The sequence below is a fragment of the Marmota marmota genome, unplaced genomic scaffold (genome assembly GCF_001458135.2).
Source record: "Marmota marmota marmota unplaced genomic scaffold, marMar, whole genome shotgun sequence".
Classification (NCBI taxonomy): Eukaryota; Metazoa; Chordata; class Mammalia; order Rodentia; family Sciuridae; genus Marmota; species Marmota marmota.
In genome coordinates, this window is record NW_026000164.1 from 10,474,050 (window position 1) to 10,499,845 (window position 25,796).

Genomic DNA, 25,796 nt, shown 5'->3' on the forward strand with positions numbered 1-25,796 from the left:
ATTCTGCTTCTTTCAATTAATATTCAATATGTAAGCATTCTTACATGTCTAAAAATTCTGCACAAACATCACATTTAATGGTTACAGCACACTCTACTGTATAACTGAATCATAATTTATTTAACTAATACCCCCATTTTTGAGCACTAAGATCATTACCAACTTTTAGTGCATGATTTGAATATTAAACTTTCTGTGTATTTCAGGTGCTTTCCTTAGGATAAAGGCCCTTAAATGAAATTACTTCCTCAAAGAGTATGAACATTCTAAGACTCAATAAATATAGCCAAATTGATTTCAAGGAAGGTTATCAATTTAATGTCCCACCAAAACGCCAATAAGGAATGAGAGTTCTCTAATTTTGTTAGGAAAAAAAGACAAATCATTAATATATATTAATTGGCAGATGAGACTACCTGGTAAAACTGAATCTTTTTCATGTTTGTTGGAAATGTCAATTTCTCTTGGCAACCTGTTCACTCCCTTTAGGAATTTGGTCACTGAACTCTGTATTTATTTACATGGCCTCTTAATACATTTAGAAAGTTAATATCTTTCTATCTTGTTTGTTGTAAGTATTTTCCCTGTTTCTTTGCCTTTTATTTTTTATTAATTTTTGGCCCACACAATTTTTAATTTACAAGCAAACAAATTTATCAGTCTTTTCCTTTGTCATCTTCCTTAAATTTAGAAAATCTTTTCCCCCATCAAAGTATCAGAGGGAAAAAAGGACTGTTTTGTTTTTTTTCTACTTTAATAGTTTTCTATTGACTTCTTACTCCCAAGGCATTTCTGGTCAGCTTCTGTCTGGCCTTCCCTCCCTCTGGATTATTTCATCCCAGCTCCTCACCCATCCCAGGAGCTGCAATTGTTCTAGGAGGAGGAATAGAGATAATTCCTTTTAAATGACTTCATATGTTTTGGGGAAGATGCTGGCTTCAGGCAGTTGGTGTGGCTCTGTTGTTATCTTCCAGTATTGTGCTCAGTGCCCCAGGGCACCCTAGCCTTCAAACACTGCATCTGTTGTGGCCCTCAGTCTAGGAGGGAGCAGGCACAGGGGTTACAACTCAGGGCTTCTGGAGACCCTTCTTAGGGCCCCTGGGAGCCCACACACCATACATACACACATAAATACCTGCTTCCTCCTCTTTCCTATCTGTCCCTTTCTCTGCTTGTCTGCAGTAAACATTTGTAACTGGGACTGGGGAGCCTTCCTACCTCCTCGCCCACTCAGTACAAATCCACCCTGAGATCAGGGAAGCCGTCCACCCTGTCCAGAAGCTGGAATCGAGGAACATCATACCAGCTCTGGCTGCTTCTCTTGCCCCAGCTCTTGCTGGAGATAGCAGGGAGGAGAAAATCCCTCTTGTATGCTTCTGTTTGCTCTTATGAGAAGAGTAAACAGAGGAAAAGCTTAAGAAACATCACACACCTAAGACCGGAAAGGCCGAGCTGGGTCAGACCACACTGCCCACAGCCAACAGAAAAGCACTGTGTACCTGGGGATCAGTATAAGATCCAAAGGGCAAGGACCACACCCTTCTCGTTCACTGTACCCCGAGGCCTTGGGAGTGCTGGGAATTCTTAGAGCTCAGTCAAGAATTGTTACGGAATGACTAGGAACATCCATCCTCTCCATCATGTACGTACCCCTATAAAGCACAGTGACTAAAACATGTAGAGGGACAACTGTTATCCAAGAGGACTTTCTGGATTTTTGTTTTTCTGTTTGTTGGGGTTTTTTCGTAAACAATGTACATTTTTCCCCCTTGGCTAGCCCATGCCCTACAAATACACTTTGAGCACTTCATCTTCAAGTTTCTTAACTTTCTCTGGGCCTCATCACTAAAATGATAAAGTTAGATTAAATAATCTCAAATGTCACTTCCAGCTATAAAATTCCATGATTAAATTAATAACTTAAAGATGAATGCTTTTATTGATGGTTATAAATTCTGTTCTGTCTACATATGGGCTTAGAGTACATGCCATAATTTACCTCTGACTGTTCTTTACTGGAAACTGAAGTTCAAAAGGGAATTAGAAACATGAACGACTTTTCCTAGCCTACTGTGTTCACTACAACATGGCCATAGAAATTATGCTTTGAGAAAGCAGTCTTTTACACCAACCAGGAAACCATTACTAACATAATAACATATTCTTTACTATAATAAATCAAAAGCCCTATTCAATGGTTCTGAAATTTGGGAGCAGTTATTCTCGGCTTTATGAAAAATCAATGATAAAGATGTACAGATTGGCGGGGGGTCGGGGGGGAGGGGGGGGTTTGTGGCTCAATGGTAGAGTGCTCACCTAGCACGTGTGAGGCCCTGGGTTCGATCCTCAGCAACATATAAAAGTAAATTAATAAAAAAATAGGTGTTGTCCAATTACAAGAAAAAATAAAATATTAAAAAATAAAAGATGTATGGATAGAAGCCCATTTGCCATAGAAGGCTACCATGATGGGAATCACTTAATTCTGACCTTCTAGAATGTTCTAACTATTATTAATGTAAGTAATTAATATTAAAATGAAAATTGATCATCTGATTTTCTTTTACATGGCCTTAGAGTTTGGTGGCATGTGTTTAGAGATGCCAACTCATTTGAATATTTGCCTAATTAGGAAGGTAAATCTGCTGCTCCCGCTGCCAGCAATCATGTCGTGAGTTTTAAAGCCAAATATAAATGCCTTTGTATCACCCACTGATTTGGATTATTCACCTCCCACGTCTGCAGAGACAATGCAGAACTGACCAAACTGTTCCTCTTCTCTGTCTTCTTTCTCTCCAAGGCATGGCTCCAACACACAGAAAAGACTACAGATGCCACAGAACTATTTTTGAGGACATGGGGTATGAGGAAACACAGGGGAGTCGGGATTTGATTAACAAAGTGCGAGGACATGTGACGGTCAAGCCCCTGGACCATGTTCTGGACCAGGGGATGTGATGATGATATCCAATCCTGCTGGGAAATATTGACTTGAGAAATGTCTGGTGTGCCTGAATTCTACCCCTGCTTTGGTCTCTTCTATGGTGAGGCCTTCAGCATCCTCCTTTCTAGTCATAGGTGACTCCTCCCTGCCCCTCAGGCACCCCTCCTTCCAGCCTCCTCATCTCCAGGACTTGACTAGAGCTGTACATCAGTCTAAGAATATTTTGTTTCCCACATCTGCCTGGGAATTGCCAGCCATTCTTCAAGGACCACCCAATTTGACCCCCACCTCCCATCAAACTCTCACTGGGTCATCCTAACCTCAGGAAAATGATTTCTCCTTCTTCCCACCCTTTATGGCATGTGATTCGCCTCAGGGTGCTCTTTACAGAGGTGATTTATGTATAAATGTTGGTACTTTAAGTTTTAAGTAACAGAGGACAGACAGAGGCATTATCTTCCTGATATTTTTTGCTAGGCCATGCCTATCATAATCATTACATAAAACTACAGACCAGCAAGAAGCAGGCCATAGAAAGAGAGCAGTTACCTCTTCTTGATGCCTCTGGGCAAGAGAAATTTTAGGAGTATCACAGAGGCCCACTGCTTATAGGGAGGACATGCCCTAAGTCAGGAGTTATCCAACTTTAGCTAGCACATAAAAGTCTTCAAGACTTGTTAAAATGCAAATTCCTGGGCTGCTTAAGATCTTGATTTGAACTGGCAGACTAAATTCTGCCTGTGTTTAAATGTATAGGAACCCCTGAGAAAGACCAGCCCAAAGTGGAAGAAGAACTTATGGTCACATGTGGCTTTCCACCACTGGGAGAAAGATTCCCAGGGTTAATATGGAGAAAATTCATCCTCAGAACAGCAATATCAGTTCTACCTTTGGCAATTCCCTGGGTCTGTACTATTGTGCTTTGAGCTAATCTTGTATCTATCAACTACATTCTCATATCTTTAATTTCTTTTAACGAATTAAAGAAACATCTCTTATGCCTACTATGTGTCAGACATCATACTAGACCTTGGGATTAAATGATGAATAAGACATGTTCCTTGCCCTAGGGTGGATAAGCACAGCATTAAATAATTGTACCTTAAGTAGAAAGTATGCAGATAGCCAAACACACAGGAGGTGCCCCACTCTACCTGGGAGAGAGAAGGATGGAAGACTGAGACCCAATCTCAGAATTGACAGACTCCTCCAGGATTACCAGCCAGGAATCAATATGAGCTCCCTCCATCTGCTCAGTTACAGAAGAATTTTCCAACTAAAGGAACCAACATCACCTATTCCTCTCTGGTTATTAGGGAGGGGAGCTCACAGCTATGCTCAGATGAACTCCTCAATCTTTCTCATATGGGCTACGAAGCCTTCATTACTACCCCTGCTCCTCAGGCTGGGCCCTGACTGGTGAGTCCCCTTGGATGTTGAAGCAGAGGACTTAGGTTCCTAGTGGTGTATGGACCTGCTTGCCATTAAGGGGAGGTGAACACCCTACAGCTAGGGAAATTCATACAAGTTCATTATGGGTAATTTATACTTTCACTTTTTTAAGATTAAGAGTTAAGTTATATAGAAAAAGCAATACTGACTCCATCATGTGGTCAATTATCTAAAGCACCAGCCAGCCACAGAACTGCCTGACCATGAGAGCCACGCTCCTCTGCAGATCCCAGAAGGTAGCAGCAGCTCTCTACCTTGCAGACACATGTGAAAGGGCCCTTTGAGCTTTCAGGAAACAGCCCTTCTACCCCTAAACAGGAATGCTGCAGAGGAGACGCCATGTCAACTATAAAAAGAAAATAGAGAAATGGCTGGCCCTGGGTGTGGGATTATTTTACTAAGTAAGTGTTTATTTTTACGAGGCATCTGCAATTTTTCTTAAGGTTACATACTGAGTAACTGCAATCATTGATTACATTAATGGATTACCTCTGGAGAAGGAATCTAATTACATTTTTGCACAAATTGCAAAATGTAGATTAATTTCAAACTTCCTTGGCAACCCTGTTGTTCTTTTCTTGAGCTCACTGGTGGGGCACTGGGTCAGGAGACCCAAATCATGGCAAAGAAGCTGGAACCTTCAGAAGGCTGTGTTCATTCACACAACAAGTATGCACTAAGCTCCTTCTGTATGCACCAGCTCTGTTCTAGGGGCTGAAAGTACAGATGCAAACAAGACACTGTTTCACTCCTGGTGGAGTTTCCCAAAGTGTTAAACAGCTTCAAGAGCCATAACACCTGCTGGGCTTTATTTCTCAACACCAGTTAAGGTTGATGCCTCTAACCCAGGGTTGTGCACCTCCTTGTCTCTGAGGGGAAAATCTAAAAGAGTGGGAAAAGGACTAAATAGGAGAAAATGGGGAAGGGAAACGTCAGAGGGCACACTGAAGCCTGACTCATTTACTCGGAAATGGCAAAAGCAAGGTGACAGAGAATCAAGGACAAAGCAAAGGAAGGGAGGACTTTAAAAAGAAGAAATGCAAATGCATAACAACCGTCTCTTAAATTCAGCCCTTCTCATGATCATAGAAATGAAAATTTCAAAAATGAATAACTCCTCTTTATCAATCAAATTAGCATATATTTAGAGGAAAAGGATTCTCATTGCAGGTGAAGCTGAAGAGGACTATAAACTGGTTCAACTTTTCTAGAAAGCAACTTGATATTATCTATCAAGAACCTAAACTGGCAGGGTGTGATGGTACTTGCCTGTAATCCCAGCAACTCAGGAGGCTGAGGCAGGAGGACTGAGAGTTCAAAGTTGGCCTCAGCAACTTAATGAGGCCCTAAGCAACTGAGACCCTGTCCTTAAATAAAACACAAAATAGGGCTGGGGATGGAGCTCAGTGCTCAAATGCCCCAGAGTTCAATCCCTGGTAAGGAGGAGGAGGAAGGGGAGAAGGAGGAGGAGGAGAAGGAGGAGGAGGAGGAGGAGAAGAAGAAGAAGAAGAAGAAGAATCATCTAAACTGAATGTTTATATCTTTTGAATGAGTTGTTCCTATTCTGGGTATTTATCCTAAGAAAATTGTCAGAAATATCATAAAAGATTTATGTACAAGAATTATCACTATAATATTATAATAACTCAGAACTAGCTAATATAAATATTTAAGTTGAAAGGAAAGGTTAATTGAATTATGTGTATCCATTTGGTAGAATATTATGAAACCATTAAAATAGTTTATTAAGAGTTTTGATGACAGGGGAAATGTTTATCATATCATTAAAAACAAAACTTGGGACACCAAATCATATGTAAAGAATTATTTATACTATGGGGAAAAATGCAAAGGATACACTCCACTAGGTCATTTATCTATTGATGGCGACTAGTTAGGTGACTTTTTCCCTGTTCTTTTATGCTTTTCTGTCAGATTTTTCTATAATAATTATGGTTTATCTTAATAAGCAGGACAAATAAAATAGGCTGATGAAAAAGAAGAGATAATATAAAAAGAGGGGGAAATGTTAATATAATGAGGAAGAAAAGCAGATGTCTCCCCTGCTCCATGGAACTGGGATTGGGGTGGGTGGTTTTAGAGAGGGATTGAGACCAGAGGCTTGAAGAATTCAGACGATGGGCAAATGCTTGCTGTCCAGAGTAGCACTTGCTGATGTCTGTTTAAAATTCCTTTCCTCATCTCAAAATTAACTGGATTTACTGTTAGGTTTCAATCTCTCTTTTTAAAATTTATTTATTTACTTATTCTAATTAGGTACATATGACAGCAGAATGCATTTTGATTCATTGTACACAACTGCAGCACAACTTTTCGTGTCTCTGGTTGTACATGATGTAGCGTCGCATCGTATGTGCAATCATACATGTACCTAGGGTAATGATGTCCCTCTTGGCAACTTGTAAATAAACTTGGTCTGAGTCTATGGGACTCTAAGTCTTACTTGGTTCCACCATTTTCGGCCCCAACTTGAATTCTAGTTGGATCTTTGAACAATACTTTGAAAAAATGAAAATGTTTCAGAAGAACTAAGGCATTTTTCAAAAAACAATCCCTAAGTGTATAATAAAAATTTTTCTCAAAAATAAAAAAAAGACAGTAGTGACTGTAATCAATTGACTCTTAGATTCTTTCTCTGGAGACTCCATCCCACTGAGGGAAATGAATTAGATCGTCTTGGAAAGCTTCTAAAAAGGGTGCCCCATCTGTTCAGCACTTACCTTTCACTCAGTCAACCATAAATACTTAATGATGAGGCCCACAGTGATGACTAAGTTGATCAATAGTGAGCATGGGGGCGGCCTTCCGTCTCCCTGCACTCCAGGATGGACGCCGGAAGCTGGGGAGTGGAGGAGACCGCACTTAGAGGAGACAGCCGGCTGCTCCTCCGTGGCTCTCCTTCGCACACTGGTCATTCCCCACCCCTGGCAGCTCAGTGGCCTCAGAGCAGAGTGCTGAGGTTGTTCCAAGATGTGCCGGAGGCTCTCACAGCCGACATGGAGCATACCTACCGTTTCCTCACGAGCATCCTTGGCCCATGCAATTTTAATAAGCTCAACCTCAAGAAGGGAAAAAGGAGCCTGGGACCATTATTGAATTATTCACCACTCCAACCCAGCAGGGCAGAGGAACCCCTCTTCCAAGAGTAAGCGATAGCTACTTATTGATTTCTCCTCCTCATGACCCCTAGACAAGAATCCAGTTTTAAAAATGAAAGAAGAAACGATGTCTTCTTAAATCTGAGTTTGTAAATAATTAGTGAGTTTGTGAATTGTTACAGGTGACTTTTTTTCTCAAGAATAATTTTGTTACTTTAGACTTGATTAAAAAGGCAAAAAGAAAAAGAAGTAAGGACTTTGAACTTGGTATGACTAAATATAGCACATATACACATATATGAAAACTAACTTTTATGCATTAATGACTATGATAAAAGTGGACTTGTTTAATAATAAAATAAAAATGATGATTAGCCTTGAGATGTATATGCTAAAATGACATATGCTTCATGCACTTACTAGATGCCTATCTTACTCCATTTTCTTTGCTATACTAGAATGCCTAATATTGGGTAATTTATAAAGAAAAGAGGTTTATTTAATCCATGGTCCAAGAACTTAGAGGCCAATGAAGGATTTCATGCTGCTTCAAGTTGTGGCAAAAGTGGAAGGGTAAATGGGTTCATGAAAAGGAGACAAAACACAAGGGACTCACTTTTTAACAACCTACTCTTGTGGTAACTGATTTACTCCCAAGAGAAAGACATTAATCCCTCTTAACATCCTCTCTCAAAGGCCCCCATCTTCCAGCACCATCACAATGGCGACCAAATCTCAACAAGAATGTCAGAGGGGACAAACCAGATCTAAATGCCTGGGTTGAAATAGCTTTCTAATGTAATAATAAACAAATACACACACCTTATTTCAGTGTATGGAAAGAGAAATGTAAGCCCAACCAAAACATAGTTATTTATTCCCTGTGCTTCAAGGAGCTCTCACTTTCTAGAGGGTTTCCCATATTCCATATCCACATTAATGCTGATAAGTGTTGTTCCCAGAGATAAGGACAACACAGGAGCAGGCCAGAAAACAACCACAGAAACTGAAAACAACCCTTATCCACAATCAGGATCTCAGCTTCCCACGAAACTCATCTGTAAGCGTAAGGAGGAAGGTACACTTACACCTCCTTATTCTATCAAGTCACACGTACCCACTGTGGCAAGTCTCAGCCAGAACTGTTATCCTACATCTAGAATACCACGGGTCTTCACAGAGCCCAGACTCTGCCCCCTCCACCTGTCCATCCATCCATCCATACATACTGGCTGAAATGAATTCCCTAAATAAAGTCCTATTTCTCATGCAAGAGGTTCTTCCATGAGTTATTTAACCTCTGTTAGCCTCAGTTTTCCTATCTGTCAAACAGTTAATATGGACCTTATGGCACAGTTGTGGTTAATGTGAAATAATGTGTGTCAATGACTTACAACAGCCCAAGGCATATGTTAAGCATTTGTATTAGTTCAACTTTTGTGACCAAAAGACCTGACAAGAACAATTTTAGAAAAGGAAAATTTATTTGGTACTCATGGTTTCAGAGGTCTCAGTCCATAAATGGCTGACTTCATTGCTCTGCACCTGAGACAGAACATCAGAGTGGAAGAGTGTGGAGGAGGAAAGCAGCTCAGGACATGGCAACCAAGAAACAGACAGAGCTCCACTCACTAGGGATAAAACATAAACCCAAATGCATGCCCCTGTGACCTACCTCTCCTACAGTTACCACCCAGTTAATCCATATCAGTGGATGAATGTACTCAATTTGGCTATCATAACCCAATCATTTCACCTCTGAACTTTCTTGCATTTTCTCACACATGAGCTTTTGGGGACAACTCATATCTAAACCATAGCAGCACTCAATACGTAGTAGTTATTATTGTACAAGAATACAAGCTCCATGAGGCAGGGATTGTTGACATTTCCATTCACTGCCTAAAACAGTTCCTAGTGAGTCACAGGAACTCAACACATTTCACTTGAGTAAATGACTGAAGTATTTAGGTCCATTTCAAATGCCACCATTCCTGCCTGTCATCCTGCTTCCTTCTCTGGAATCTGCCAGTCAGCGTTGTATTTTTCTACATCTTGTTTTTTTGTTTGTTTGTTTGTTTGTTTGTTTGCCATTGGTCCCCAAAGTCCTGAATTTGTGTCACTGCTCTGTGAATCAGGAGATTGTGGCTCAGTCATCTCACTCACTCATATCCCCAATGTGATACACACCCAGATCCTCAGAAAACACCAGGGATGAAGGGCAAGGTCATTGCAAGGACAACCAAAGGCAACCCCTCACTAACCAGAACCACAAAGCTCTAACCGGGACTGTAAACACTCAGAATCCCAGTCCCTCTAATTCAAGTTCATGAGGGAATGGAGCTGGGTTAGTCACTTTTTTTTTTCATTGCATGTTTCTGTTAGCTCAGCCAAGCTAAATAAGAAACTGAATTTCAACTCTTACCCATAAGCCAGAGGACCCTGCTCACTTCCTAAAAATGAAGAGCCCCCTTGAGGGTGGGAACTGATGGCAACACAGGATGGGGCATAGTGGCATGTAGTGCTCATGTGACATTCAGTCAAGGCAATGGATGGGAGAGGGATGGGATGGGAGCACTGGCACTTGGTTTCAGCATTACACTTATCGACAACTGCCTAAACGGATCCCTTCTTCCTCCTTTACCTGTTCTCCCAGGAGGATGTACCTGTGAGCCTTGAAGAAGAGGTAACCTGTATACAATTGCTTTTCCTGGTCTCCTTGGCAACAGGGCAGAATCTCAAAGCTCCAGGAGCGAAGCAGTGGGATGGGGTGGCATATGGAATATAGATGCTAATGTCAGTCAAATGTGTCACCTCCACACCCATGTTTAGCACCCTCTCAGCTTCAGAAGTTTACACGCACACCTCTAACTGCTCATTTCTAATTTGGTGCCAGGTGCCCAAGCAAAGAACCTCAGGGAAATGTTACGTAATTAGTCTCATTTTACTAATGTGAACTAAGGCTGGGGCCTGAGACGGAATGATCCCGAGTACCAAAGATGCTTGGTGTCCTCTGGTTGGATTTTGGGATTTCATACAAGCCTACACAAGGCACATTAGGAACATTCATTAATTTTGTATCAGCAGCTAGTTATGGGCCGACAACAAGAGACAGGGTGACTCAGCTTGCACCATGGGGGTTGAGGGTATCAGATTTGGGGGATCCAACCTAAGAATAACAAATACAGACAGAGTGGGAATGGTAAGTCCATTCAGAGGCCACATTGCCTAGAAAGTAGAAAGATGTAAAGTTTCCAGCTTTGAAAGGAGTTCTATTCTAAAACCTCATTTGTGAGTCACTTATTTAGAATTCAAAACCCATTTCCAGAGAAGTCATGTGGGTTATAAATGATGATTAGGTTTTTAGGCTAGTCCACAAAAGCCTACTTAACTCATAATGTAGATGAAATACCATACATTTGCAATGAAAAGCAATAGAAAAAATCCTGTTGTGATACCAGTAATTAAATGAAAAGAAAACATAGAAGTGGGAAATAAATAGCCTTCTTTCACTTCTTTTGAACACTAGAGCTCTTGGATGGAAGGGTGGCTGGCCTGACTGCTCCCGAGGGGAGGGTTCCTCCTGTACATTAGGTGATGGGATGGAGGTGAGCAGCTATGGCAGGGGAGGGCTGGAAGAGGAGGCTGATCCTTGGGGAAAAGAGATGGAGAGTGGACCTACCTCAAGTTGTACATGGGATTTCTGGGTGGAGAAAACACATGAATTCTACAGTCACAACAGCTTGAATTTTAGTTCCATTCCTATCTCCTATAGCTTATAGATTATACTAGATCTCTTGATCTCAATGACCTCCCTACCTGTTGGCTTCCGGCATAGGCCTGCACGTGGTGCATAGGGCAACCTCACTTCATGGAAGGACTTGCTGCTCAGGTTCCGGGAGGGCTGTGAGCCTCCAGTGGCCGACCCCTTTAGGGATGACTCAGAATAGAGAGCCACACATCCAAGGTCACCCACTTTCATGGCCCACCTTGCAAGAAGTTACCAAAGTGGAGAAATAAGGGCCTCACTATTTCAGCCTAACTCTGGAAGCTCTGAAGGGCGGCTGTTGAACCAGAGCCCTCCAAGGGGTGTAACTGCACTGCACCCCAGACTGGCTTCTCCACCTGCAAAGTGCTGCTCCCTCCCATTCTCTTCTACAATGTAGATCCTGAGGCTGTCCCCAGGCAACCCAGCCTTCAACAGCCTGGTTAGATTAGCTACTGGTAGATGATGAGAACTTCTTCCTGCTGTCTTTCCTTACCTGCACAGGACCAAATTACCAAAATAGCCTACTAACACCCAAGGTGGCTCTGGTTGGTGCAAGCAAAGATCCGGAGGATCTAAAGAATTGTGCACATCTGTGCCCCTAAAGATGGCCCAAGTGTATGGATAATCTATAAGGTTGTATTTTTAATGTACACATGTTCAAGAATAAAGAGTTTGTAATTTGGAAGCCAAATCTATATAAGAAATAGGAAGATTGATTGTTTAGAACTGTTTAATATCGTAGTCACTGGTCATGTGTGACTATTTAAATTTAACTTAACTTATAGTATATAAAATTTGAGATTCAATTTTTTTATTGAAGTTGTCATATTTTAAGTGCTCAAAAGCCACCTGTGTCTTGTAGCCACCATGTTGGACAGTGCAGGTTTTTATCATAACAGGAACTTCTATTGGTCAGTGCTAACTGGAACATTGAGTTGAAACGAATCTAAATATTTTTTAAATGTATCCTGTACTGACCTTTCATGGAAGGCTCCTCTGTTATATATGCATGGAGATTGAAGCAAGTGCCACTAAGGTTTCAGTGTCTCAAGCTCTCCCCAGAATCCTAGGCAAAATCCCATGGAGAAATACATCAGATAGTCAGGATGACACAGAACAACGAAGATCTCTTTGCTTACTATGCCCTCCAAGCTCAACAGAGTTTAACATCAGGGAAAGATAAAGAGTGAGAATAGCAAAGAACATCAGTCCTAAAGCCCAAGAAGAAGATCAGCTCCCAGAAAGATCCATGGAGGCACCTATGATATGTCCCCAACACTTGAGCCCCACCTGGTAACTCCATCACTAAGATGGTGCCAATAAATTTTCACACTGAAAACTCAAGCAGCTGTTCTTCTCATTCATGAGCAGAGAAACCTGTTCTACTAAAAGCCAGCACTGTCAGTCATGGTGACTTGATGACCAACAGCCGAGTCTGCAGCCTCAGCAGTGTTTCATGGTCCCTCCAGGTGACACCACACACTCCCCTGACCTTCATTCACTTTGGATCTGGTTTGGGCCTCCTGCCCCTCTGTGGATCTGCACTTCAGATTCACCTTGCTTCCTTAGAACAAGGACTTAATTTCCTTCTCTCCCACATGATTACAGCTGCAGCAGTCCCAATAGCACTCGGGTCCTGCCCTGAATGCAGAGGGGTCCTGTGCAGGCAAAGCTGTAGCCTTCCTGTCCCCCAATGGATATCTCATAAGCATCCTTCAGGTAAACCCATCTTTCTGCAATGCTTGGTTCTTCTAACTTAGCTACACAAAATGGGTAGAATCCATGACCACAACTAGCAGCAGCCAAGGGACCCCTGATGGGAGGTGAAAAGAAGACATCCCCTTTCCTCCGATACGTAATCCACTGCCACTGCCTACCCCAACTGCAGCTGCTTTCCCCTGCCTGGACCCTGCTTGCTATATGCCCCCTACATTCTCCCAGGACCCATCTTTGGGATGTGTTTTTTACTTCTAGACAGAAGAGGATCTTTTCGTAGTACATATTAGAGACCACAGGCTTCCCAATAGGGCTGGGCTATAACAGTTAGGAGAGATCTTCCACCACTTCCCTCAACACTCTCCGTATAAATGCATTCACATTGTATTTGTCTTCAAAGCTCTGAAATGTTACATTTTAGACACTGAGTACATAAATCTTCTTTTAGAGACTCCTGTTATTGTCTAAACAGTGTTCTTATTGGACATAACTGATAAATTAGAGGGCTGCTTCTGCGGCTGCTATCCCACTGAGGATCTCAAACACTGATGATTTTCTGCTCTGAAACTCCTTTCACAATATGCCACATTGTTGCCAGCAAATAACACTCTCAGCCACTTTCTACTCCTACACCATAAACACCTGATGCAAGCTCCCATCACATACACCTGTGCAGACAGCAAACCCGCAATAGGCCCACCAACACACACAGTCACATACAAGCCAAACTCACCTGCATGGGCTGTACAAAGGAACAAGACAGTCCCTGAGTCAATGAAGAGTCAATTCATAGACATTGCCCCCAGATCCCGTGCATTGCATATTTTAGCACCAATGTTGGTTGGCTCAAAACTTTGAGGAGTTACCAAGAATTTTGTGGGAATTATTTTATTCCATTTAAACTTAATAATCACTCCCAAGACAGGTATTGTGACCTCCATTTCTCAGATGAGTGTACTGGGTTCAAAACACTTAAGCAGTTTGACCAAGATCATACACCTAGAAAGAAGACCTGAAACTCAATCCAATGTCCCCTGTCCTCTGTTTCTGAGTGAATGAGTACATTGGACTCAGAAGATAGAGATTCGAAGCTATGTAACAGGACAATGCTGTTGGTTAAAACACACAACACAAAAAAAGGAAATTCACCTCACTATTTCCATGCTGTTTTATTCAACTAATAAGAAGAAATGTGGATGAAAGTTGAATTTCCAAAACTACAACTAAATAGAAACAATTAACAAATAAAAGCTCTGCTTCTGTGTAAGAGGTTGTGTTAAATGCAATATTCCATCTCCTGGTTCTCACCCAAAGTCTATCCAAGCTCTCTCCTGCCCTGAGCCTTCTTTGACCACAACAGTCCACATCAATGCCCTCCATATCAAGGGTTTTCAAACTTTAATGGGTTAAGAATTGCACAGGCTCTTGGGCCCCACCAGTAGAGATGTTGATTCAGTATGTTTGGACAGGGGCTCAAGAATTTGCATTCCTAACAATTTCCAGATGATACTGGCTACTAGGCCACGGACCAGTTAGTAGCCCTGGTCTTGATGCTCATAAGACCTTTACTACACAATGTAGAACTTGGGTACTTCTTCCGTTACACCATCCTGCTTCCCAGCTGCTTTCCCCCTTCCTCTCCATAGTCCCTCCCATATTGAGAACCCCCACCCCAAAGCCCAGGACCATCCTGAATCCAATTTTGGAGGGATACTCGGACCATAAACAAAATGGCATCCCATTTTGTTCTTGTTCTTGGCATAGTACTCCTGCCCTGCATGCTTCCATTCTCATAATGGGGCTTCTCTCTTAGCCTCTGTTCTCTGTTTCTCATTCCCCCCTCCCTGATACTCCATATTTCTTCCTTCCTTTAGCCAACCTTCCTCCCTGTGAATTGTACCATAAATTCCTGAATCCCAAAGTAGCACCTACTATCCTCTTACCTGCTGCCCCACTGCCTTGATGTCTACCCAGACACCCATATCTCACCTAGCCCATGAGCTGTCCTTGCCTACTGGAACACTCAGCTCCTGGTCTTGTTCCTCCTCTTCCCTGAAGCAGTTTGCCTGGATGCCAACCTCTGGATTGTCTGAACTACTGGAAAGAAGAATCACCTGCCATTTTGAGCTTCCATTTCAGCACCTACGGCTTGGACAGTTCCCCTAGAGGGTCAAGATAGGCAGCCCCCAGAACATCCCCACTGTTTCCTTATTCTAGAAAACAGAGCATGTCTCTGTGATATGGCAGTTTAGTGTTATTGTTTGCTTTTATTTCCCTCATAATGCATCCTTGATGATTTAAGTATGGAAGTTGGGACCCGTGATGTGTACAAGTTGGCAGCATTAGCTGTACTCTCCGGGTAGTCAATAAACATTAAGCAACAACCAGTTTGATCCCTTGCTTGGTTGGCACCTAGAAATATATCATCCAATTTGGAAAGCAGAATACCTTTTAATATCCCCTCCAGCACCTAACATGGGGGTTTTCACAAAACAGACACTCCGTGAATATTGAATGAATAAATGAACAAATGGATGAAGGAGGCCAGTCAGGTTGTTCCCAATTCTCCATGGTAGCATCCAGATCAGTATGCTCAGCCAGAAGAAAACAACTTCCAATCTGCAGAAGCTGAGAGAATGCCTCTAGGCAAGAATTCCAACTAATTCCCAGCACAAAATTGGACCTGCACATTCAGATGAATTGTGGCTTGAAGAGCGCAATTACCCTAGCACATAGTTCTCAGATATTTTTTTCAGTACATGAATGTCTTTAATACAAAAGATTGCAGCATATTTCACCCCACCCCTACTCTAAGCCTCCTCTCTTCCCTGCCCCTAAGGCCTTCTCAAAAATAAACTCTCCCTGTTGCCCACTCCATTTTCATCATTGACCCCAGCCAGGCCAGCTATCTAAGTGCTGGAATCAATAGCTGCATGCGTGTTCGTGATTTTAAGCTATCTCTATACTCTGTGTATCAATTACCTCCCCATTATTTCTTTGGACATAGCTCCCAAAAAACAAAAAATGCTACCCAGAGAAGGATCAGCTATGAACACCTTAGCTCAAAAGGTTCATCAAACTAGTGAACCTATTCACTAGAAGAACTCAGGGAGTTGGACAAAACAGAGGGAAGTTTGGGGAGGAAGGAAAGATGCACAGAAAAGGAAATGTCCCTGCCAGAGTCACTGCAGCAAAGGTGGCAGGTCCAGGTATCATATCACATCAAGGGATTTGTATTCTCTGCTGGCTTGCTGCAGGAACACCAAGTGAGCTCGGGAAGGACAGGCACAAGGCAGCCTCTGGGCTGCGGTTGGAGTGCCCCAAAGGTTTACAATGTTCCCCATAGGAGCTAAAGCAGAGAGATGTGGGATGGTTTGCAAAAAGCCAAGACTTTTGGTTACTGGGCAACATATGGCAATGCTGTGTTGGTGAAGTTTCTGGGCTACCAAGCTTTCCCGGTTCTGGGGATGGTTTCTTGCTACTGTTGACCCCCATGGATGCCAGTCTTGCAAGCAAGAGGCAGCTCATGACAGATTGCACACAGTGAGAGCCTCACACTGGCTGGGCTTAGAGCGGAAGCAGGAAAAGGAAAATGGCTGACACTGCAGGGGACCTAAGCTCCTAATGTCTGAAATGTTTACCTCATTAGGCTGTTTTACATAACATCAGCCAAAAACAGAAAGGAAAAAAAAAATAGATGGAAGCCCAATGATCAGGCTTACATTCTGAGTCCTCATCCTCAGGCTCCTCTGAGGTTGTGATGGGATTGCTGGGCAGCCCCTTCCTCCCTGGCCTGTTTACATTATCTGTAAACGAACCATAACAGTGCAGACTGGGCTCCCGGAGGAAATACCAAGTCACCCTCCTAGTTCCAGGAAGATTACAGCCAATGTGAACAAAAAGGAGGTTTGCCATGTCATTATTACTGGTGGTCTCATCCCAAGTCCTTTGGTCTACAACATTCATCTTATAACCAGGATGGCAAGGACAAAAGGGACAGGAATCAAGGCTACTCTGTGCTAAGGGGAAAGGTCTGAATGGAAAGAGTCCAGAGAAGAGCCAGCCATACATGAGCTGTGCAGGCTAGGAGCTGCCGAGTTAGTTCCCTGGGAAAGGAAAGGCTGTGCTATTAGGCAAAGAAACAACATAACCACAAGGCCAGAAGGCTGATGCCCATGGGGTAGGACAAGGAGCCCCTGGGGCCCAAGGGATGGGCAGGACCTAGGGCAGCTAGAGAGAGACTGGGATTCAGGGCAAGACCCTTTAACTCTGAAAAAAAGGAAAGGATAAGGAAACGGACATAGAAGAGGACAGATTAAGGGAATGATTAGGGTTTGGCCAAGCAGGATAAGAGTCCGCCCCACCATCTGCACTGCAGAGGCCAAATGTGCAGGCTTCTTACCACACACCAGCCTGGGTGGGTGCTGGGCCCTCAAGACAGAGCTAACCTGCAGGAAAGAGTGAGAGATGAAGAACTTCAGGGAACTGAGAAGTCACTCAGGTGTCTAAGCAGGCAAGATGGTTCTGGATTGTGATTTCTTATCCCTCTTAGTGGTGGGTCCACTCAAATGTGCTTGGTCATCCACAAAGTCTCCATTTCCACCACCCCCCACCCCCTCCAATTTCTGCTCCTCCTTCTTCTGGCCAAGCTAGACTTTCCCATGCTCCTTTAACCCAGCTTCAAGATGACTCCTTGGTACTGACATCCTCTGCCCCACTGGTAACAGGACAAAGGGGCAGGACTCTCCACTCCCTTACTGTAGAGGGAGGCACCTGCTCTGCTTGGTTCTGTTTCCTGCTGGGCACACCTGAGGCACCACTGCAGGTCTGCCCTGTGAGCCTGCGCTGGGTGTGGTTGCAGGCTGGGACCAGGGAAGTCATGAGAGGAAAGCACACCTCTCTCTCCCCGTCCCTCCCTCCAGTCCCAAGCCAGCTGGAAAGGTGCCCTGTGACCACCCAATCTAATTTGTTGAACCCTCAATTCTGACAGATAGAGACTTTAAAAAAAAAAAAAAAAAACAAGAACTTCCAGCATCCTTTATTTGCAGCTTCTCAAAAGATAAGGGAGAAGCTCTGACCGCAGGAAAGTGGAGCCCCAGGTTCTGGATTCTCATGGCCAGGGACTATCAGCTGCGGGCTAAAACCTCCATCTTGCCCTCACCAGGCAGAGTGAGAACCCTGAGCTCACAGCATGGTGACTGAGTCCAGGGCTCTGACCAGGGATCCTTAGTTACAGCTGCCCTCTGTGTCCCTGCCAAGCAGATCAGATCAGGGCAGGAAGAGCCACCCTCCTCACACCTGAGAGCAGGTGTATGCCCTGCAGCCTCAGACAGGCTCTGTCGCAGTGGCCCTGTCAGCCCACCACAGCTGCCCAGTCCCTGTCACAGGCCACCCAGGCTCCCCTCTCCCACTTGCCCTGTCACTGATCCAGTGTCCAGGCCAAAGGATGCTGTGGCAGCTTCCTGAACAAAGGCAGAGCCACTTGGAATGGCCTCCAGGGCTCTTGGGGTTGCTCGAGGACATAGAATTCTCCAAACAAGGGCTGCTACCTCAAACTGAGCCATAGGTTATGAGAAGCCTGTGGGGACACAGCTAGTGAGAGGAGAAGCAGCGCCACTTCCACTGCCACTGCAGGGCCAGCCAGCTTCCCTGCCCTGGTGACCAGTCTTCCTCATTCGAAGCAAATCAACAACTCAGCCAAAGTGTGGTGTCTGCCAAGTTCACCTCCTGAGGCTTCCTGTCCCCTCCTAACTGGCCAGTGATACTCTCCTGTCCTGCTCTGGCCCTGGAGATGTTAGGAAGATCTGGGCAAGGAGATCAGAGCATCTGCAGCCCCCCACAGAGGCACCCACCCATCCCTGCTGCACACCTGTGTCACCAGGACTAAAGGAGGGCAGCAGTGAACAGCCAGGCCTGGGCGGATGAGGACATGGATCTCACATCTGGACACTCTGCTTCTCCCAGGGAGGAAGGACAAACAGGCCCCCATGGTACCTCAGCAGCAATCCCCGTCCCAGCCAGGGTCAGAACCCCTGGTCACCAGCTCACCCAGAGAACTCAGCATCTGAACCTCGGACACAAAGACCACTCCCTTCCCGCTCCCACCCTCCCCAACAGGTGCACAGCTCTGATCCTCAGACCTTTGGTTCCCATGGGTTTAATTCTGCACACTTGGATTTGTAAGCCTAGTGGCCTACAGATCATTTTATTCTCTCACCTTGTCTTCACCTGAGCATGAGGTGATTGAATGCAGCAGTTGAGACTGCAAGTGGTGGGGTTAACTTTTCAAAAATTTTAACATAGTTCAAAACCAAATGTGCTTTTTCCTATCTAAAAATGTTTTTTTCTACAATAGTGGTCAGACTATATGCAAATTCCTGATAAAAAATTATGCAACCAAGGTTAACCAAAGTCCAAACATTTGCCATATAGAAGTTGTTTCACAAGAAAACAAACAAACAAAAAAACAACAACCCTCAAATTTCCTTCCTTGGGCAAACATTATCTACTGAGAAAAATTATAGAATGTAGGATATTACCAACCTAGTATCAAATGAATTTATTTGATCCCACTTAAAGAGCACAGGACTCTCAAAACACATAAAGAAATCAGTTTTCTTTTCATCTTCAATACTTGACCATAGGAGTTTGCTAATTTTTAATTGCTTCCACTTTATTTCAAAGACAGCTTCTGTTCCCATTTCCCACCTCATGTCATCACTGCTTGACCTTTGAATTCTAACATGGATACACACTGAGCTTCGCTATCATTCAAGCATTCCTAATTATGCTTGGTACCAACTTCAACTGTGACAGATGCTCACCTGCCCTCTGGCTAAAAATAGCTGTTATCGATGTCAAACACAGCAAATGTTCTCTGCCTGGTTAACAACCTGTTGGGCAACTTTGTCAAAGAAGCAGATGAATCCCTCACCAAAGGGGAGCATGGGCTTTACCCGGCACCATGTGCCGGAGACCTTGACATGTATCAATGGTTGACATAGCTTTTATCAGTTAAAAATAGATGTTAGCACCTCAATTCGCAGCATAAGCCACACACTAGACTTTTTAGAACCCAACAGCACTCTAGCTGGAGAATGAGCATCCTGGAGACACAAAGAGGACCCCACAAAGCTCTCTGTCTTTGCTGATGCCATGTGACATGTTCCCAGTGATGCCTCCATGGGTAACCTCTCTGAATTCCAGACATCTACAGTGTATACAGCCAAAAGAGTTCTACCAGGTTTCCCTTGAAGTTTATTTGTGAAATCTACACTGAAATAATTCTACCTCTTGCTGAAAAAAAAAAAAATTCCACAAACTATCTTAATTGCTTGAAGCAATTCTACTATATTGTAATTATCTCATTGCCTTGTAATTATTTGCTTTGTGAATGTTTCTCTCCAACCCCCCACTTCTCCGCCCCCGACTCGAGCTTCTTAAAAGAGCTCCCTGTGGCTTTGCTATCCACTATGTGCCTGGTACATAGAGAAACTCCATAACTCTGGTTAAACTGAGTTCATTTGAATTGAAACCACAGTGTCAACAACTTCTTCCTTCTGAAATTCTGAATCCTCTTGTGAACACCATAATCTGTTATTTTTAGATGGTTAATCATCAGGACTTATGTCTCTTGAACATTGCATTTTGAATCCTATTAAGTGGCTATACTAGACCAATGCATTATGGGAAATAAGCAACTATTATATTATTTCTATTTGGGTGTGCTTACAGGTCTACCTCCAAAAAGAAATTAACACTCCTAATTACTAAACTTTCTAAGGCAAATCTCACATTAAAATGAAATAAGTATGTGGCATGCCTAGCTCAATGTCTAGCACATGGGAATGCTCTTTAAACATTAGCTCTGTGTCCCCACATGCTGGTTAGTGTCCCTCCTAATAGCTATATCTCATAGGAGCAACAGTAAAGCTGTCCCATCTGCTGGCACTGCTCTGTCATTTCAGGCCAGAAGCATTGAATAACAATCATCTGGACACCCAATTTTTTCCTGAGACTAATGAGTGATCATTCTGTTTTAGCTTTATTTATCTCTCCCACCTCCCCACTCTCCATCCCCAAGTTAAACCAAACACTGGTGACCCCCACCCCCCCCACACAAATGATACCTAAACAACAATAAAGAGAAGAAAGATGCTTTGGCCTGAAGAGCTGCCTTCTTCAAATCTCATCAATTAAGCGATCCTTAATACAAGGAAACAATAAAAGAATGCACCTTCTCATGAAAAATGCAATCTCAACTTTAACCTTGGTTAAGGGCCTTGGGTGAGAAAAAAACAAATGGAATAGGAATGTCTAACAAATGGAACAGAGGTGGCACAGTGCCTACTCACAGGATGAAGGGGTTGGCATGAAGAGATGTGCCAGCGACAAGGGAGAGCTCTCCTGCCACAGACAGGCAGCAGATCCTCATGGAGCAGAAGAGTAAAAATAGCCAACTTGCTCTGTTTACTCATTAAGTCAGCCATCAGCCTCTCACTGTAATTTAAGTCTCTGGGTATCTCTGGCAAAGAAATTCCCTAACCAATGGACACGGATAATCTGACCTATGCTGAGCAATCACAGGTGAGCCAGGCCCAATGTCTATCATTCAAAATAGGGATGTGACAGAAATTTATGAGGCCAGGTCTACCTCTCAGTGACCCTACCCAGGTGCAAATCCCCGCATCCACTAGCCACTCTCACTCTTTACAAATGATGACACAAGGGACTAGCAGGTTGCCACAATGATGTTCCAAGCAACGTGGAGACATGCTGGAGTGAAATCCCAAGAGCATGTTCAGTCAGGTAGGTGAGATCCTAGATGCCTACCAGGACAGGGACATAAGGACACTGTCTGACTGCTAGTGATTTGCTTTTGGTTTGGTTTGGTTTTTTTCTTAATTTTAGAAACAAACCCCCAAATTTCAAATGCAATCAAAACCAATTGAGGCAATTTTGACCTCTAGATATCAGCACGTAAGGACCCCCACAATGACCTGAGACTATCCACAGATCCCAGAAGGAGGTCCCTCCAGTCTTTTAATCCCTCCAAAAGTGACCTCACAGCACAGTCACAGGCAAAGACACAGGTGTACTTACGCAGGGCATGCCACTCGTCCTGACGGATGGTCTTGGTGATGTTGAAAGTGAGGTTCCTGGGGATGGTTGCTGAGGAATAGTGGTACTTGATGTACGTGCAGCGCTCAATTTCTCCTGGAAAAGAGAGACGGAAGCCAAATGTTAATGAGGCAGCAACCACTTCCGGAGCAGTTCTGGGATCCATTTTTTTTCCATCCTGGAGAAAGAGATTTGTTTTATATTGTGCCCCGTGATACCTAGAGTCTATACGAAGTGATAACTGGACTCAAAAACAGCAAGAGAGTGTAACCACAATCAAAACAGCATTGATTTAGACAGAAAAATGTATCTCTGGGGTCAAAGCAGAGGTGGGAAGAGCCAGACTATAGGCTGCTCGAAGCTGGTTGTTCAAAAACAACACCCAGAGGAAGGTTGGTCTAAAGAAACTCTTTCCTTCCAAAGAGGAAGATCAGCACTGAAAGCCAGGAACAGATTCCACACAGGGACCAGGCCTCTGCCTCAGTGGTGTTATTTGTGCTGTTGGTACACAGTCTTCTGGAACAGTGAGCTAAGGGGGCTTCTCCCCTTTTCCACCTCCTTCCTTTTCAACCTCACCTCTGACCAACAAAGCACTCAAATCAATCGGTATCTCTTGGAATCAGTCCTTTCTCAGGTTTCTTGAACAAATCTATGGGCCCTTAGACTCAACATCTGGTCCACTTTCTGACAAATGGTTATGAACCAAAGCATGATTTGCTGGTCAAATGATCAAAATGTTCCCATATCTTAGGGCAGAGATTCGCAAAATGTGGTCCCAGGTCCAGTAGCAGTAGTATCCTCTAAGAGCTTCTAAAAATGCAACTTCTGAGACCCAACTCCAAATCTACTGAATCAGAAACTCCAAATAAAACCTGGATGAATCTTTTTAAGCCCTCCAGACAATTCTGTTGCATGCTGAAGTTTGAGAACTTGGACTTCAGGGAATCTAAAGAACTGTCAATGCATTCATTCAAAAATCCACCATGTTTGCAAATTCCAAAAGGAAAGCCCAACTGGGAAGTTTTCCCTTGTTACTTTTGGTCTCCTGCAAGCATTTCTATTGACGTTTGCTTATCTGAAGGATATTAAAACTCAATGTCAGGGCATTGTGAAGAATCAGGAAAGGGGTGTTTTTTAAAGGTTAGGGGTTTTTGAAATTTGGTTTTGCACCTGAATGGATTTTGATGGTAATCCATTTTGCACCCCACTGATTTTCAATTTATAACCAGTGGCACCTGATTGAATTGTTGGACCCCCTGGCCCACTGTCAGCAAGGAAACTGGCAATTGGTGAGGTGCAATAATTTAGACAGTACCTCATGCAACTGATGCCTTATTGTAAATCATAGCTGGACAACCGCCCACTTGCCAGTTATTGGCAGACATTCCTCTAATAGGACAACACTATCCAAAGAGATAAAGTTCTAGAAAGTAGTTTGCACTCTCTTGCTTATGTCCAGTTTCTCAGCCCTCTACCTCTGTCCCCTTAGCCCACAAACTCCTGCAGCCTCTCACGTGCTCTGGTATTTATCCTGTACACACCTTGTCACACCTGTGTCCCTCCATCCTCCTTCCTTGACTTGCTAAACTTCTGGAACAGGTGTCCACCAGTCCCCACTTCCTCTACTCAGATCCACACCTCAAACCTGCACATTCCAAATTCTCAGAAATTTCCATTAATAGCATCACCTCCATCCAGACTACTGTGTCGACCCCACATCTCCTCCTCCTCCATTCTGCCTCTGCTTCCTTTGGAGACATCAACTGGTCTCAAATTCTGTCTGTTGTACTTCAGAGTGTAGTCTCTCCTCTGTTCTCACTTCCACATAGTAGTTGTCCCGGTATAGCCACGTGTGGCATAACGTTTCAGTCAAAGCCAGGTGCATATAGGATGGTAGTCTCTTAAGATAACATCACCTAGAATATGCTATGTAGACAACCAGAGATATGAAAAATTGTGCTCTATGTGTGTAATAAGAATTGTATCTCATTCTGCTGTTATATATATATATATATATATATATATATATACACACACACATAAAGATTACATCACCTTTTAATGCCACAGCCTCCCACTCGAAGTGTATTCCACAAAGGAAAAGCAACCACACCATCCCTGCTCAAAGGCCTCTGGTGGCCTCTACTGCATGCAGGATGAACCCCACACTCCTCAGGCATAAACCCCCAGCCTCCCATTGGGCCCCAACCTCCACACACCCTAGGATCCAGCTGGAAAAACCTTCCCACCACCTGTGATGTGACCCATCTCGCCACCTCACCTGTCCTCCCTGCTGCCTTCCCCTGAACACTGGTGTTTGGTCTTGTCCTCATGTACACCTCCTATAGGGCGGCTCCAGGGCAGCTCCTCATGGGCACCTGGGAGCGTCCAACAGCAGCACGCACTTGGGGCTGCTCCGTTCTCCTCCTTGCTCCCTGAGCTTCCCCCTCTGCAGGGGACACGTGGAGGGGCTGTGATTTATCCGTCTACGCACTTCGCTCCCCTACTCGATTGTGAGTTTCTCAAGGGCAGGGATGTTGTCTTATTCATTCTTCTTGATCTTCCCGCACAAGGTAAACACAACACCAGGTGCTTGGAAGAAAGGCTTGAGAAACATGAGGTGCCCTTGGCCAAGACCGCCGTGGGCAAAGAATCCACCTGCTTTCATTACATGCAAGGATTTAAAATAACCGAGGCCAGCTAGGACGTAGTGAATAAGAGGAGGTGATTGCCACAGATCTCTAGGAGACTGTAGCAAAGACCTCTACCCTGGCTGACTTAACAATCACACTGAGGTAGAAGAAAACCACGTATGATCACAAGACAGTGTCTCATGTACGCGGCAAATGTAATCCAAGGGCAATGGTCTGGTGTGGGGGGAGGAGAGTGTAGAAAAGAAAAAGAAGAGGAAGACATAAAGAGTAGAAATAGTAACAAAAATACATCAGCAACTGCCTTGGACATGTACAGTTGGGCATGTTGTACCCTGCACAAGGGCCCCTCCTGGGGATAATTGGGTGTTGAAATTTAGCACTGCTGTGCTTGCCAAGCCTTGCACTATGGTGGGGTGTGGGAGGCTGCTTTTGGGAGAAGGGCTGCCTTATATAATTTTTTTAAAAGTGCCATACAAACTAGCAGCAGCCCTCTGTGCAATGATTTCAGGATGGAACAAAACAGTCCCTGGACCTATCTTTGGAGTACAAAACTGGATTCCACTCTCGATAGTCTCTAGGATGCCTGTCAATCGTGTCTGAGAAAAGTACCTGTTTTTTTTGCTCTCAACCTCAACACACTTAACAAGTCACCACAGGTTCCAGGTGAGCTGCAGACAGAACCTGTAGCCTCTTGCACTCAAAGCCCTCCCAGCCAATGAGGGCAGAGGCCACTGGACTCTGGGCCAGAGCAAGAAGCAGAAGAAGGGGCAATGCAGGGGCCGTCAGGGGCCAGGGGAGCAGCCTGGCAGCCTGGCTGGAGGCCCACACTATTCGCTCTGCCTCAGGGGTGGTAAGCATCCTGCCTTTGACAGCAATTAAATTTGAAAGACTCAAATATTGCCTAAGAAGAAAGGCAAAATATTTATCCATGTGTCTGCAGGTCCTGTCAGTGTGGTGGGCTTTTGTAAATTCAGGACCATCTGGGCACCCAATACGTGTGCCCAGAATATGGGCTTCCAGTC

The 25,796-nt window shown here is 43.9% G+C and overlaps 1 protein-coding gene across 2 annotated transcripts in view; it reads right to left on the reverse strand.

Annotated features, from left to right (window-relative positions):
- The window catches only part of Tmem178b (transmembrane protein 178B), a 349,770-nt gene that overhangs the window by 216,487 nt on the left and 107,487 nt on the right, over positions 1–25,796 (reverse strand). The window contains exons 1-2 of one of the 2 annotated variants that reach the window (XM_048786816.1): positions 24,402–24,760; positions 22,103–22,216 (exon numbers count right to left, since the gene is read on the reverse strand). In XM_048786816.1, coding sequence (XP_048642773.1) covers positions 22,103–22,216; positions 24,402–24,453 — 166 coding nt within the window. In that variant the 5' untranslated portion in view covers positions 24,454–24,760. Of the gene's footprint in view, positions 1–22,102; positions 22,217–24,401; positions 24,761–25,796 lie in introns of those variants that run through there. The other variant, XM_048786815.1, reaches the window with a different exon arrangement.